General features: G+C 39.6%; 1 protein-coding gene across 2 annotated transcripts in view; it reads left to right on the top strand.

The window, feature by feature from the left end:
* Nucleotides 1-16,809, top strand: part of epha3 (eph receptor A3) — a 244,619-nt gene that overhangs the window by 192,609 nt on the left and 35,201 nt on the right. For both annotated transcript variants that reach the window (XM_072585485.1, XM_072585486.1), the window contains exons 10-13: nt 1,176-1,301; nt 1,947-2,132; nt 3,321-3,382; nt 3,480-3,689. In XM_072585485.1, coding sequence (XP_072441586.1) covers nt 1,176-1,301; nt 1,947-2,132; nt 3,321-3,382; nt 3,480-3,689 — 584 coding nt within the window. The remainder of the gene's footprint in view (nt 1-1,175; nt 1,302-1,946; nt 2,133-3,320; nt 3,383-3,479; nt 3,690-16,809) is intronic.

The raw sequence follows: 16,809 nt of genomic DNA on the forward strand, positions 1-16,809 counted from the left end.
TTAAATGATTTTAGCCCGTTATCCTCTTTCCTCCCTATCTGCCTGACCTGCTGTGCTTTTCCAGCACCACTATAATCTACACTCTGGTTTCCAGCATCTGCAGCCTTTGTTTTTACCCAATTCTATATATTGTCAATTCTTTATGTGAAAAAAGAACTGCTCAGTAATCTATTTATCTTGAAGTACTTTGAACATATCCTGCATGTCCAACTATGGCAACTTAGGTTAAAATAAACTTGTTTTTAGATTACATTACAGTGTGGAAACAGGCCCTTCGACCCAACAAGTCCCCATGCAGACACAGGGAGAATGTGCAAACTCCACACAGTCAGTCGCCTGAGGCGGGAATTGAACCCGGGTCTCTAGCGCTGTGAGGTAGCAGTGCTAACCACTGTGCCACTGTGCCGCCCATGTTGTAATTTTATCTTTCCTATTTCAGTTACTACTCTATGGACTCTTAGAAAATCACCTGTTTCAAAGCTAAAATACTCCTCGGTCTTTCCTTATTACACTGACGTTTAGGATAATGGGTCAGCCCAGTCTGGCAGCAATCATTTTCCAGGCATCAACCATCCTTGCATTATTTGAAGGACAAGACAGATTAGTTGTAATAGGATCTAGATGCCTACCTGGAACATTCTAACAATAATGAAAACCTCCTTAAACAGGTTACCTCATTTGGCTAGACAGCTGGTTTGCAATGCAAAGTAATGCCAAAAGTGTGGGTTCGGTTTGTGCATGAGCTGAGGTTTTCATGAAGGACTCTCCATCTGAACCTTTACCCTTGACTGAGGCATGGTGACCCTCAGATTGACCCACCACCAATTGTCTGTCTAAGTGCTCCTCTAGTGACGTATACATATATATTTACATAGATGGGTTAGGGAATGATTTTGGCACAGTCTACGTGCGCCATGGCAGCCAAACTTTTATTTGATAAAGAACAGCAACATGTTGAAGTGAAAAAGGGAAAATTAAAATTTGGAACAAGAAATACTTTAAAAAAAATTCAGTGACACCACTGTGTCTGAAATGTTTGTGGCAGCAGGAAAAGTTGTGAGCATTTCTTGTATCTAGTTTTAACAATTATCTCTAAAGCAGTGGTGTTGTGAATATTGCTAAGTTATGTTAATGTCAAGGGTGTGTGTGATATTTCTCAAATTCTGTGTTAACAGTTAAACTTCCGGGTCTACGAACATATGTGGATCCACACACGTATGAAGACCCCAGCCAAGCTGTCCATGAGTTTGCCAAAGAGCTGGATTCTTCCTCCATATCTATTGACAAAGTTGTTGGTGCAGGTACTGAGTTCAGCAAGCATTATTATTGAGTAGCTGCAGGTTAATGATAAAAATCATTTGAAGGTTATGTCAATGCCACTTAGGCACAGATTGACCAGCCCACAAAGAGAGGTTGACTTAATTATGCATTTAACTTAATCTTATATTTGAGATTTCTCACTCTTGATGCATTTCAGAACCAAGACTGCCATTTTGAGTCGTAAAGTGGATAGCTGTCTGCTCACTCTGAGCTCAGGGATGGAATAGGGGACATGAGTATACTATGAAGAAAGGAAAATATGTGATGTTTAAGGAAGGCCTCCAATTCAGACATTTCAGCTGCATTATTGACAGCCAATAGATTGTATAGCAGTAGGGAACTTCTTCTAAAAGATGGGTACAGCTTATATGGTGGCTCACAATCTCATTTACGTTAGTTACCCAAACAGAGCTTCAGTCCCATTCTTCAGGAGTGCCATCAATAGTCTAATGCAGGATTGCTTTGAATTTTGAAACAGGATCAAAATATTTTCTTTTTCCAAACACAACCATTATCTGAGGAAACATGAGTAAATCCTGACTTGATTAACGCTTACATGCGATGCAAAAAGGAAGGAATGTTGACTTGCTTTGAAACTACAACCAGAATCATTTTGGATGCTGCAGGTGAATTTGGAGAAGTGTGCAGCGGGCGTCTAAAGCTACCCTCCAAAAAAGAGATCTCCGTCGCCATCAAGACCCTTAAAGTTGGTTACACCGAGAAACAAAGGCGGGATTTCCTGAGTGAAGCAAGCATTATGGGACAGTTTGACCACCCAAACATCATTCATTTGGAAGGAGTGGTTACAAAAAGTAAGGGTCACAATTTAATATGAACAGAAAATCCATTAATATTCTCCATGTATCCTCTATTAGAAAAAGTGGTGAGCAAATAAAATTTCCTGCAGCTTCTAAAGAATCATTAGAAGTTGGAATGGAAGCTGTCAGAATTGTAATAATGCTTGCTACTGCATGTGCAGAATGCAAGCCAGAATGCACTGTGAATACTGTTTATCTAAGTGAACTGATATAACAATTATAAGCTACAATCTGCTTAAAACAAAGAAATGTCCTCACAGACCTCAGAAACTAATATATTTTTGTTCGATTACAAAACTTAGGTGGGTTTACTTTTTCAGGTTCTGCCTTACTGCATGGATTCCTTTTAGAGATTATGAAATGGCTTGGCAGTATTCCAATACCTCTGGGCCAAACATTCTGGGTTCACATCCCTTACCAGAACATGTTGGCCATGGTGGGTACTTTCATAAGCCTAGTGAAGTCTTACTGCAACTGCACAAGGTGCTGGTGAGACCACATCTGGAGTTATGTGAGCAGTTCTGGTTGTCCTTATTTAAGGAAAGATGTTATTTCATTAGAGGCAGTTCAGAGAAGGCTCACTGGGATAATCCCAAATATGAAGGGGTTTGCCTTGCGAATAAAGGTTAAATGGGTTGAGACTGTACTCATTAGAGTTTAAAAGAATGAGAAGGCATCTCACGGAAACTTATAGGATTCTTATGGGGATGACAGGGTAAATGCTGAAAGGATGCTTCCCCTCATGGGAGAATCGAGGACCAGAGGGCATAGTCTCAGAATCAAGTGCACCAGTTTAAGACTCAGGTGAGGAGGGATTTCTTCTCTGAAGATTCTGAATTGGTTGAACTCCCTACTATTTGATGTTTTTTTCTTTTATTTATCTGTTTTTTCAAATATACTTTTCACGTGAAAAAGACATATTTGCTACTTATTTACTACTATTGTTCGAACCACAGTCGTGACAACTATACAATCAAGATGGAGCTTCAACAGGAAAATCCTTTTTAATTATCACAAAGAATACTCCTTATTGGCCTCTCATTTCACATGAGGCGTGGTAATCACCAGTTATCTCTCTCTAATGAGAAAGCAGCCCTATGGTCTGGTAAGACTAGGCCAACCTTATCTTTTATCTATATCATACTATGTTTTGTTTTCATATCTGACTTCTCTTTCTTTTAGGTAAACCTGTCATGATTGTTACAGAGTACATGGAGAACGGTTCTTTGGACAGTTTCCTCAGGGTAAGCCACTGGTGAATTGCCAGATGCCGCACCCCCACTAAAGTTCCGAAACATAGATTTCGAACTATATTTGAAAACTTTCTCCGTTTTCTTTCAGAAACACGATGCCCAATTCACAGTCATCCAGCTGGTCGGCATGCTTCGGGGGATAGCTTCTGGGATGAAGTACCTATCTGACATGGGCTACGTGCATCGGGACCTGGCTGCTCGCAATATCCTTGTCAACAGCAACTTGGTGTGTAAAGTGTCTGACTTTGGACTCTCCAGAGTTCTTGAAGATGACCCTGAAGCTGCATACACCACAAGGGTAAGAAACCATCCTTCTTCCCAGATCATGCTATCAAGTCTGTCTCTTCTTGTGAATAAGCATAATATTTCATATCTGGATAGTTATTAAGACACACAGCAGGTGGAAACTGATGGTTTATTCAAGCTATGTGGTCCTAAAAATATATCATTTATGATCTCTGCTGCTGCTGTAGGAGACAAGATTTCATGCCAGCTGTGAATGCAAAATAACACTTGAGACAAATACAGAAGAAGTGTATCTTCGTTGTGCAACCTCTCTCTCACCTTCAGCCATAAGCCACCTCCAGTCTGTATACTTTAATCTCACCTGCCAGCCACTCCTCTTTGGATATCGTTATGGCTCATGCTCCCTGAGCTTCTTTCTGCTGATTCTTCGAAGCTACAAATTCATTGTAGTCTTTTCATCCTCACTGCATCAAGTGATGACTTATAGGCTTTAACTTTGCATTCTTTCTCAGAGAGAAAGAAAATAAGTAAAAAAAAGGCTTTTGTGTGCATTTAAATCCAATGAAGTACTTTTGAGAAATAATTCCTATTGTAATATATGAAGCACAGTGGAAAATCTGTGTGCAGTAAGTTCCCACAAATAGAAATAATTAATGACCAGATCATCTGCTTTAAATGTTTGTTGATGGATATTTGTTAACACGGTGCTAAGAGGAGCTTTCTGGATCTCCTTTGAAGTGTGCCCTAAGATCTTTTCCATCTCCCTGAAAGGGCAAACAATGCTATAGTTTCAGACTGCATCTGAAAGCTGGCATCTTTGTCAATGCAACACTCCCTTATAGTGCCCTGAACTAGCAGCCTCATTGATATGATTGGCAAGTGACTATGATTGGCAAATTTCCAAGATCTACAATAGCTCCGTACTCTACACAGCTTGGAAAACCCAAACTTGGCATAATTCAGCACAAATTTCTGGACGTACTTGCAGGCTTGGATGAGCATCTCATGATTGAACTGACCTGCACTTAAGCTTGTCAATCAAAATATGAATTCTGTACTAGTAAGCTGTCCTAACAACACTGAAGCTAATCTTTATTTAGTAAGATTCTGGCTCAACATTTAAATGGTTTCCCCCTGTATTGCAACAAATATGTCCTCAACAATTCGGATATGTTAGAAAATTCTTCGCTCAGAGTCAGCCCTGGAGAAGTTTGAATTAGTGTGATTCATTTCCTCATTTCCCTGCTGCGAGCTGCCAAATTTAAATTAAATGATATATTAGCCATTGGAGCATGAATCCATGTTCATCCCTCAGTGTTAATTGTCCTTCATTGTAAAATGCCACCATAGAAGGTAAATGTTTGCTTCACAAATAACAGGTTAGCATCCTATTATACAATACCACTCCTAATTTTTACAATGCTATTGCTGTACTGCTCCCATTTAATTACCTACTACAAATGTACATTATTGTCAGATGTGTTCTTCATTATCTGGAATTTAGCTGTTCAAGAGGTAATTGGTTTCATAATATATAACCCATTTACTAAAAATACACAGGTAATACTTTATAAATTCACATGTACGTGTATTTCCCAGTGTGTGGGACAGCATAGATTACAAATTCCAAAGCAATTAATTCCGTCATGAACATATTCATTCAATCTGTGCTGGTATAAAGTCATTACTACCCTCCTTCGCTTTAATCAGAATATAACAATATCATGGTCTCTTGGTGCTTCACCTCAAGGTCAGGCGCAGTTAACATGATTCATAATACTGAACCACCAATTAGTCTCTTGTGTTATCCAAGGTAAGGTTCAGATATGAACAGTGATCTGAGGGAATCACTTGAACTTTATGAACTCCACTGGCTAGCATTGACTTGTAACTGTTATCTTGGTGAAGAATGTGGAGCTCCTTCATCAGACCGCAAGTTAATGAGCATTGCTTTGCTGTGCTAACTCTGATCTGCTAAACCCATGACACACATACACCTCTTTGCACACTATAATTGAAATAATAGATCTTAATCTGTAATATGAACATTATTAGTACTGGTTCAGCAAATGACCCAAGAAATTTGGAATTCCCCCACTTGCACTTAGTGGGATTGGGGTGATGTGAGGGTGATTTATAGAATTTCCCATGCGTTGGACCAGTTTGTGGCACTAAGTGATGTCTTCAACCTGCATGAGCTTTCCAAAAGTATCTCATTATCGTAAAAGACCTTCTCTGCCTTTGTCACCAAATCCAGGGCGACAATGAGATTCCTGAGATGGGAGATTGAGTTTTGGAGGTCTGCAGATATGGAGAAAATGGAATTGTTTTCTGGAAATTTAGAATTAGAATTAGAATCCCAACAGTATGGAAACAGGACCTTCAGAAGACACAGAATTTATAGCAAAAGTTTACAGTGTGATGTAAATGAAATTATATATTGAAAAAGACCTGGATTGTATGTGAACTCTCTCATCTTTTAGAATGAACATGTTGGTTGATGAGAGACTTAACAAATAATCCAGATCTTTTTCAGTATATAATTTCAGTCGCATCACACTGTACAACTTTGCTATAAATTCTGTGTCTTATGATCTTATACTTCACAACCACCTGATGAAGGAGCAGATCACAATCACTATTATTGTAAAGCTATTCATAGAACTGATGAACTGTATTGATTATAGTCCTTTTGGAGAATATTCTCCTGCTATTTTAATTTCACAAAATATCTTAAAGCTATTTACAAGTATCTAGCGTATAGATAGAATCTTCCCGAGAGGAGCTTTTGACTTGCAGGAAAGTTTGCAGTCTCTTTAGAAGTGTTATACAGGCTTTCAGACAAGATGCTGAACAGAATTTGCCACATGTTTATACAAGATGTGCAGCATAAGCATAACAGAGATAAGTCATTATCGTTGAGAGAACTTAGCACAGCTAATCTGTTGCCTGTATCAGAAACAGTGAATGATACAGATCAGGATTCAAGATTTGTCCATTGGCTCCATGTAAAACACCAGCAGTTGTCTATCATGCTTCACATTATTACCTTCAAATTCAATGGCTTTAGAATGTTAAAAGTGCAGGGATGCAAATATTCAGACATCAATTTTCAAGTTGTTTGAATGTTGCTTCAATTTTACTTTAATAAAATCAGTTATTGCTTTCCAGCAAGTAAATGTATAAAAAATCATTATGAAGCATGGTTTTACAACAAAACAAATAAAACTGCTAGGAGAACAATAGATATTGTGATTTTGATATTGACAAAATAAAATTTAAAGTTGTAAATTATTGATATTCAATATCAATAGAAAACAGTTGACGATGATGCATGCATAGAGCAGAATTTGAAATCAATGAATTGTATGTTTACCATTGATAATCTTCTGATAAAGTAACCTCAAATTGCTGTAAAATGCAAGTGGAAAGGTTCAAAGCTTCTGGATAAGCAACATGACTGCTCCAACTTGTAATTCAGCGCACTTTATCAATTACCACTCCTTTTGGACATAGACGACAGCGAGGCGTTAATTGCCTCACACTAACAACATTTCTATATATTCTTAGCAGCCAGCAAGATCACATTTTCAAGGTGTCTGCTATAACTATAGTTGCCTCTAGCTGTACCTTTGTGCAGTGCCATTCATGTGTTGAAATCACAGTGAGATAATGGCAAGAAATACTTTAATGCCAAAACAATAAAATATCTTTGCCTGCTATTTAATGCAGGTTCAATTTATAGAATTGAATAGAGAATTTCAAAGTATCAAAGTGCAAGACAAAATCATACTGAAATAAAATTTCTACGTAGAATTAAAACGACATCTGGAGTATAGTTTGTACTGATGAAGGTGATGCCAATAATTAGCACTTTGATTTATTTCTGTGTGGTTGACACCTTATTGTTCCTTCCTCTCTAGTTAGTATAACAATAACAGTGTAAATATATTTTTATCTCTCAAGTCTGAATATTCCTTAACACAGATGAACTTTCTTGTCTGGGTGTCATAAAGGTCTGGGCTGCTGATGAGTTTATTCACCTGTCAACATCCTTACTTGTTGTTGAATATCTTTTTACAATTTAAAATAGAGCTAAATCCTTTATTGATATGATTGAAGCAGGCTTCTGATTTTTGTACTTTTGATGAGCTACATAAAAGTTTATTACAGCCAGCTTTAAACAAATGAAACCTGTGCCTTTTTGTGTGCAAGGTAATCCCACTTCTGAATTGACAGGTGAGAACCCAGATTAAAGAGAAAAACAAATCTAAGTAAGTAATAATGATATGTTTCTGCATTATCTAATCCAACTGACAAACCAGTGAGAGAGAACAACATTCAATGAATCAAGCAATTAGCAATCCTGTCCTTCAACAATACAACATAGCACAGAAACAGGCCCCTCAGCCCACCAAGACTGTGCTGTTTCCCAATCCTTATTTATTGCACATACACGATTTCAATTCATCTGTTCGCACCCCATTCATACGTCTATCAAGTTACGCCTTATGATTAGATTCCCTACAGTTTGGAAACAGGCCATTCAGCCCAACAAGTCTACACCGACCCTCTGGAGAGTAACCCATACCAGACCCATTTCCCTCTGACTAATGCACCTAACACTATGGGCACATGGCCAATCCACCTGACCTGAACATCTTTGGATTGTGGGAGGAAACTGGAGCATCTGGAGGAAACCCACACAGACATGGGGAGAATGTGCAAACTCCACATAGACAGTCACCCAAGGATGGAATCGAACCTGGGTCCCTGGTGCTGTGAGGCTGCAGTTCCACCCACTGAGCCACCGTGCGGTGCTATACATTGCTCATGTGCCAGCTTCCCCCACCTCCACTGGCAGTGTGTTCCAGGCTCCCACCACCCTCTGTGTGAAAGATTTTCCCCACACTTCTCCCTTAAACTTTTCCCCTTTCACCATGAACTATTGCTTTCCACCCTGGGGCAAAAAAGGCCTCTGACTATCCCAGTGAAAGGCAGTGAAAAAGAAAAGTTAACTTGCTAAAAGCATAATTAAACTTTTAATGATGTGTTTATTTGGTATCCCATAGTTACAGAACTCATGGCAAAATGTGAGCTTTTCAGTTCCATATCTAACTAAAGACTGTTTAGGCTATAAGCTGACAAATGTTCCTACAATCACCAAAGCAGTGAAATAATTAAATAGTACAAAGACACTTACTGCTTGGGTGGTTGCACAGTAAAGCAGGAGAGGAGAGGATGGTTTTGTTTTGTGCACGGAAGGTAATGGATATACCAGACCAACAGATATTAGGTGGGCACAGTGGAGGAGGCGTGCATGAGGAGCTGTGGGCAAACCAGGAATTCACTGTAAAAAAAGCCATAAATATTTCCCAGCTTCTTTTGTTTCTAAAGAAATGGACTTGAAGTGATAACTTCATTTTTTTCTCTCCACACCTGCTGAATTTCTCCAGCACTTTCTGTTTTTATTTCAGATGTCTAGCATCCACGGTGTTTTGTTTTAATATAAATATTGCTTGTACTGGATTGGCCCAGCCCACTTGGGCAGGTTTGGAAATGTGAAAAAGGTTGTGGGTGATTAAGAAAACGTTGGAGCTACATCAGGAGCAATCCTTGATACATTCACATCCCCGGGCATCTTTCTCAATGGTAGACAGAGATCCAGATTGCATTCATGGAATCAGTCTTTTCCACTTTATGGTGGGAATTATGACGGAGGAGATTTTATATTCTTTCCTGTTGCCTGACAGTGCCTGTCTGCACTTGGCTTTGTGTTTTTGGTTATATAGAAATAGGCTGGAGTTGGATCCCAGCTCCCAATGCAAGCCTTGGTTGGGACTGGGGGTAAGAGATTGCTGAAGCAAGCAAGTTAGTAGCCTGCAAACCTTTATGGTGACATTAGTCCAGCTCTGTCCATGGATGTTAAGCATCTAGCTAGCACAACGCTCATGTACCTAGTATCCATCAAGGACAGAAGTCAAGAACAATTAAGGCCCTGAAGAGATTGGGAACTGTTTAGAACTGTCAAGATTGAATTAGAGGGTAGAGCTAATCCATCTGTATTATGCAAAACAAAGAATAATTATGACGTATCATATCAAAACATAAATACTATTGATGACAAGTTTAAAAAGTGCAAGTAAATGATATTACAAAATCCAAATGGACAATCATACTTCTAATATAAATAAGCAATCAACACCTATGGACACCTATCATCCCCATTCCTATTTGAATCTGTGAAACTAGAAGTACAAATATTCGAAATGGATATAACCTCTTGTGATGAACCAGAGAATGAGGCATGAATATTATTAAGAAAAGAAAAATAAGAATGATAAGAATGACATTTTCAACTTGTCCATCAACAGTGTTTGTTCTATGTTTTGCATAGTACAAGAATATATTTTGCATAATAAATACCATTAGCTCTATCCTCTAATTTAATCTTGACAGTTCTAAACAATTCCTAATCTCTCAAATGTTCTCATATCTGAGGATTCACCTATGGAAGTCAATTAAATCTATAATCTTTATTTTGAAACCATCAGGTAATGGAGATTCAGGTTTGACCAATGTGTGGTGCATTATCAGCTGTTCTGGCATCCATATTGTCTCGGAAAAAATCTGCATTTTTGTTTCCCAACAATTTACTTACTGCTTCCTTGCCAATGGATGACCTATTTATTTTTCACAGCTGTTGATTTCCTTTTTGTATACATCCTGGACTTTTAAGATAGTCATATTTCTGCCATGCTTCATTATAATCATGCACCTTTTTCTAGACCTCCTTCCTTCTGATGAGGTGGTATTGACCATGCCTGTGATGAACTGCCACGTTTCCTGCCTGAGTACCAAAAGGCAATTGTCTTGCAGTAAAAAAAACACATTTGCATCAATCCATTATTGTGCTCACCTCCATTTACAGGACATCGCCACTGAATTGTTCCTTTTTAACTTCCTTCCAGTCAAACACATTCTTCAACAATCCATACTTCACAGCTGGATTATGGAAGTTTTGACATTTATTGTGGTTAGGCGCCTCATTAGCTGCTTGCGAAGTGTTAAAGAATCGTTATTGCAGATGTGCGTGATCCAATGCTACTTCTAATGAAATTCCATTCTCACAGTTCTTATGTTTACAAGCTGCTCTGTCCTGTGATTTTCTTAGCATTACATCACCCCTTAAGAGAAACCTACTTTCCTTTTATTAATACAATGAAAGTTTTCAACCATAAATTATGATTTTAGGGAGGAGTGAGCAAAGCAGCTAGAAAAATGGGTTAAATTAGGAAGAAAAAGAACAAAATTGAACGAATAATGAATAGAGAAAGATTGGGGGAAGTGAAAGTAGCAAATGTTTAAAATATGTATTTTTTTCATAATTAACTTGAACTAAAATTATTCTAATCATTTGGTTTTATAGCTGAAGACTAAGATTACAGTGATAAATCTACTCCAGACTTTCAAATGCCATTCTTAGTATAATTTTGACTTTAAATGTAATAATGCCTGAACTGATGGCTTTAAAAAAGGTTTATAGATAATTTCTTTGGTCCTGCACTCTAAGAGTTAAAGCAACAACAGGCAAAGCAACCTGCTGATTATGAAATTCTGATTTGAATATTGCCTTGCATCTAATTACCATGCGAAATAGCGGTTCTGTTTAAACTATGTTGAAAGCCTTTGAAGAGCAATAATAGAAAGACGTACACTGCTTCAGAAGAAGAGATAAATAGCTAACAGATCAGTAAAATATTCAAATTGATTTAGTCAGTTTAACATGCAGCTGTGTTTTCCTTGCTGTCGTGTGATTTTATTTTTCTGCACTTGAGAGCTGGCAAAGGATCTTGCACGAAAATATCAGGCTGAGGTGTTTGCTCCAGCAACATATAATTGTACAATCTCATTCTTCCTGAGCACCACAAATTCACAAAAATCTACCTCCCCCGAGTCACTAATACAGCCAACAGTTTACAGATTCTATTTCCCAACTTTGAACCAGTCCTTTTCTGTGATTTAAGCTGAGTTGTACTGGATATTAATGTCAGCATGCCATGTGAAAATCCTTTGCATGCTATTAAAATGAAAATGCCTTCGAAATAAATTGCAACAGCAGACAAAGGAATCACATTCTCAGCCTTGGTTTGCAAGCATTTTTGGCTTGATAGTTAGATTTATCAATTTGAAAAGCCAGGAGTCCTCAGAATAGCTGAGGATTTTGAATGGGTGCACTTTTAAAAACAGCTCAGCCCTTACGGCTCTGAAACCTTTTAGTTCTGGACACTTCTCAGCTGTAGCTGGCAGGCGGGAACTGGAAAGCAGAATGGTTCGGCCACAGGGATGAATACCCAGTGCATTCTCATTAACCATCAGGCCAGCCAAGACCAGAGGCAGGATTTCCGGACACCAAATTAGGTTGGCACAAAGGTGGGCTACCCGAACAATGACGCCAGTAGATTGTGTGCCATTCTGCTGCTTCTGTTTCTGAACCTACTAACTTTCGCAAGAGCTAGAGGGAGGGTGGGAAAGTATAGTAGCCTGCATTGTTAATTGGATGCATTTTATAGAATTAAAGACCTTGTTAAGAACGTGCCTTCTAATGTCTCAAGAATTTCAAAGGGGTGTGTGATCTCTGGAAGCTGTGTAAAGCTGAACAGCTCCAGTCTGTCGGCAACAGGGTTGGCAGCATTCAGGAGTGGAGGTTTTGACAAAAATCAATTGTGCATCCATTAAATTTTAACAAGACTAACATTTTTCTACTCTGCCCCGGCTTCCAACTGTCAATCTGCCCTGACTAACTTTTCAAAATGCTTTTATAAAAATCATTCAGAGATGCCAGGCACAGCAATCACTGCTGTACAGGTCAGAGTGCTGCCCATTTACATGATGGTCCCTTTTCATTCCTGCCCTACCCCCACTCTCACCATTAGTTATCCAGTAGGATTCTCCAGATATACTTCCAGCTGGATGAAAGTGCCGATTGTACAAATGTAGGAGCAAGAATGGCTTTTTCAACTCCTCAACCCTGTTCCATCATCTGATTAGCTCACGACTGATCTGATTGTGACCTCAACTCCATTTTCTTGCCTACCTCTCATAGGTTTAGACTCAATTATTGATCAAGAATCTTGTCAATTGATCATCTCCCTGGTTCGCAGAACGTTCCCATCCAACAGACACACTCTGTGACATTAAAGCTGCACGGGACCCAACCAAATGTCCTCTTCAGCGCTCACAAGACCCTGCCTCAGCCAAAACTGGGACTTACACTTAAATAAGACTGATAGAAACAAGTGCCCTATTACGAGTTTGCAACAATCAAATTGAAAACAATTGTGATTCAATGCTGTGGACTTCTTGAGGTTATATTAAGATAGACTTCGATCTGTTTAAGATAAATGCAAATCTATTTAACTTGGTTTGATCCAGCATTTGCTGCACATGTAATTGCAATCAAACACATCGCCTACATTGAAGAATTTAACGGAAAGAGCATATTTCCCAATGGCAGGACAGGAATTGGGGACATCTTCAACTCATATCAATAATCTTCACACATGCATTTGCAATGTAAATCAAAAGTGTCTATTGCAATTACACCTTGGGGATGTTGGGAGTGCACAAGTATCTGTCCCTGAAATTCCATAAGAATGAGCAGCAGGGGTAGGTAATTCAGCCCCTCAAGTGTGCACCATTTAATACAGTCATGGCTGACCTCACCTTGGCTTCAAGTCCACCTTCTTGTCTGCTTTCCATAATCCTTCAACCCATGATTAATTCAATTTACTAAACGTCCCGGCATCCACAGTAATTTGGGGCAATGAATTCCCCAGATTCATGACCATTTGAAGGAAGTAAATTCTCCTCATATTTTTGTGTTAAATCTGCTACCCCTCATCCTAAAACTATCACTTTTCATGCAATTATTGTATACTGAAGCTCCCGATGCCAGTGAGCATCTTTCTGGATCCCATTCATTCTTCTCCCAGGTCCGGTTCCAAACAATGAGCATCAACATGCTTCAACAATACAGGGGTTTGTCCGGGCAATCTGGAATTGATGGAAGATGCCCTTTCTAACCAATGGAAATGGAAGATCTTCCTATTTGACTGAAGTGTCCACACAGGACATGAGGTGAGGAGGTGAGCTATAGCAAAAATGGCTCCAGTGCTGCAGTTGACCAGTAAATTTGCAGAATACTCCAATGAACCATACTTAGGACTCCTCTGCCCACCTCCCTCAAGAATCTTATCCTCTGCCAGCTTAACTGAGTTTGCAGGGAGGAGTCGAGAGTGTGGTGCTGGAAAATCACAGCAGGTCAGGCAGCATTCGAAGAGCTGAAGAATCGACATTTCAGGCATAAGCCCTTCATCAGGAGTTTGCAACCACCTTGATGGAAAAACACAGTATGACCCTTCAGCCATGACCCATCCACTTCTATTCAGTCACCTTTAAGGTTTTTCCCATTACTCGTCACCCTCGCCTCTTACTGACAATCACTCTTCAAACTCTGACCATCACATTTGATTGGTTCACCATTGTCCTGAAACTTTCTTCTGTTAACCCTGACCTGCCCACCCCCCCCATGTCCTTTGACCATCCCTCCAAGATCCTCTCTCTAGAAGAAGTTGCTTCGAGCTTAAGATCCCCTCTCTGACTGTAGACCAACCATGTATGGTTTACTTGCCTCCCTTTGAGATGCAGGCTAGAGTAGCCTGGCTCTATTTGGACATGCCAAGTCCCAAACACACAAGTGACTTGATGCATTGTCCACTTCACAAACCAACCTTCCTGCTATTTGACGACCCAATCGTCACTAACCACAGCAAACCCACTGGTGTGCAGCACCTTTAAATAGTTGAAAAAATACTGGCGACTTCATCTGGAAGATAGAGCTAAATTTTGGGTTTCCATTTAATGAATATTAATGGTATATCCATAAATGGGACAAAACTTCTTGACACGAGGTGAGGAGATGCCTGCTCTGTCATTGAAATGCTGCCTGATTTGGTTCAAAAACTTAACCCATCATAAGGAACTTAAATGTTAATGTCTATTTAATTCCAGCCCCACCAGCCTTATTTCCCATTTCTAGAGGTTCCATTGTATTCTGCCCTTAATAATCTTATCTTCTACATGTTAAAAACAAATGAATAAATTCTGGCCACTCAGTCCTCCCTCACACTTTGTTTTCTGATTTTTTCCATTGCTGTTCTCTGCCCATGTGTTTCTTTTTTAAGAAGGAAGGTGCAGACCAAGAATGTCGGCTAATAAAATTCACCAAGCTGAGGCATGCTGATGGGAATGTCAGTTAGAATTTAGGTTTGAGCTCACAATTCATGAAATGGTTAGTACTTGGAACAATGGCCTTATTGTGATTACAGAGACTTGGCTGAAAGAGGGATAGCACTGGCAGCTGAATGCGCCAGGATTTAGATGTTTCAGGTGTCAGAGAAAGGGAGGTAAAAGGGGTGGGAGAGTTGCATTACTGATAAAGGAGTGTCTCACAGTTGCACTGAGGGAGGGTACATCAGAGGACTCGTGCAGCGAGGCAAACTGGATAGAACTCAGGAATAGGAAATGTGAAATCACAATGCTGGGGGTATACTACAGGTCTCCCAACAGCCAGTGGGAGATAGAGGAGAGAACATGTAAACAAATTTTGGAAAGATACAAAACAGCAGGGTTATTGTGGTAGGTGATTTTAACTTCCCCTAAATTGACTGGGATTCACTAAGGTCTTGGAGGATGGGAACTGATGAAGCCCTTAAAATATATGAGGAAAGTAGGAAATTCCTTAAACAAGGAATTAGAAGGACGAAAAGGGGTCATGAATAGTTGTTAGCAATAGGGATTCAGGAAAATCCAAGGCTTTTTATAGATTATATAAGAAGCAAGAGCTAGCCAGGGAAAGGTTGGCCCACTCAAGGACAAAGGAGGAAATCTACGGGTGGAGCCAGCAAAGGTAGGTGAGGTTCGAAACGAACACTTTGTGTCGGTATTCACCAAAGAGAAGGAATTGGTGCAGGATGCTGTCAGGGAAGAGGGTATCAAGTTTCTAAGCCAAATTGGCATTAAAAACGAAGAGATGTTTTGCATTTTAAAAATGTATTCGGGGGATAGGTCCCTGGGTTCTGATCGGATATATCCCAGAGTATTGAGGGGCACAAGAGAACAAATTGCTGGAGAATTGACAGACATCTTTGTATCCTCTTTGGCCACAGGTGAAGTCCCAGAGGACTGGAGAAGAGCAAATGTTGTCCCATTGTTGAAGAAGGGTAGCAGGGATAATCCTGGAAATTATAGATCTGTGAGTCTCCTGTAGGTAGTAGGGAAATTATTGGAAACGATTCTCAGGGCCAAGATCTACATGCATTTTAGAAGTTAATGGATTTATTAGCGATACTGCATGGTTTTGTATAGGGCTGGTGCATCGTTAACTTAATCGAGCAGATGACACCAAAATTGGAGGTGTAGTGGACAGCGAAGAGGGTTATATTGAATTACAACAGGATCTTGACCAGATGGGCCAATGGGCTGAGAAGTGGCAGATGGAGTTTAATTCAGAAAAATGCAAGGTGCTGCATTTTGGGAAAGCAAATCTTAGCAGGACTTATACACTTAATGGTAAGGTCCTAGGGAGTGTTGCTGAACAAAGAGACCTTGGAGTGCAGGTTCATAGCTCCTTGAAAGTGGAGTCACAGGTAGATAGGATAGTGAAGAAGGCGTTTGGTATGCTTTCTTTTATTGGTCAGAGTATTGAGTACAGGAGTTGGGAGGTCATGTTGCGGCTGTACAGGACATTGGTTAGGCCACTGTTGGAATATTGCGGGCAATTCTGGACTCCTTCCTATCGGAAAGATGTTGTGACACTTAAAAGGGTTCAGAAAAGATTTACAAGGATGTTGCCAGGGTTGGAGGATTTAAGCTATAGGAAGAGGCTGAACAGGCTGTGGCTGTTTTCCCTGGAGCATCGGAGGCTGAGGGGCGACTTTATAGAGGTTTACAAAATTATGATTCACCTGATGAAGGAGCATCGCTCCGAAAGCTAGTGTGCTTCCAATTAAACTTGTTGGACTATAACCTGGTGTTATGTGATTTTTAACTTTGTACAAAATTATGAGGGGCATGGATAGGGTAAATAGGCAAAGTCTTTTCCCTGGGAC

This window comes from Chiloscyllium punctatum, chromosome 15 (genome assembly GCF_047496795.1).
Source record: "Chiloscyllium punctatum isolate Juve2018m chromosome 15, sChiPun1.3, whole genome shotgun sequence".
Classification (NCBI taxonomy): domain Eukaryota; kingdom Metazoa; phylum Chordata; class Chondrichthyes; order Orectolobiformes; family Hemiscylliidae; genus Chiloscyllium; species Chiloscyllium punctatum.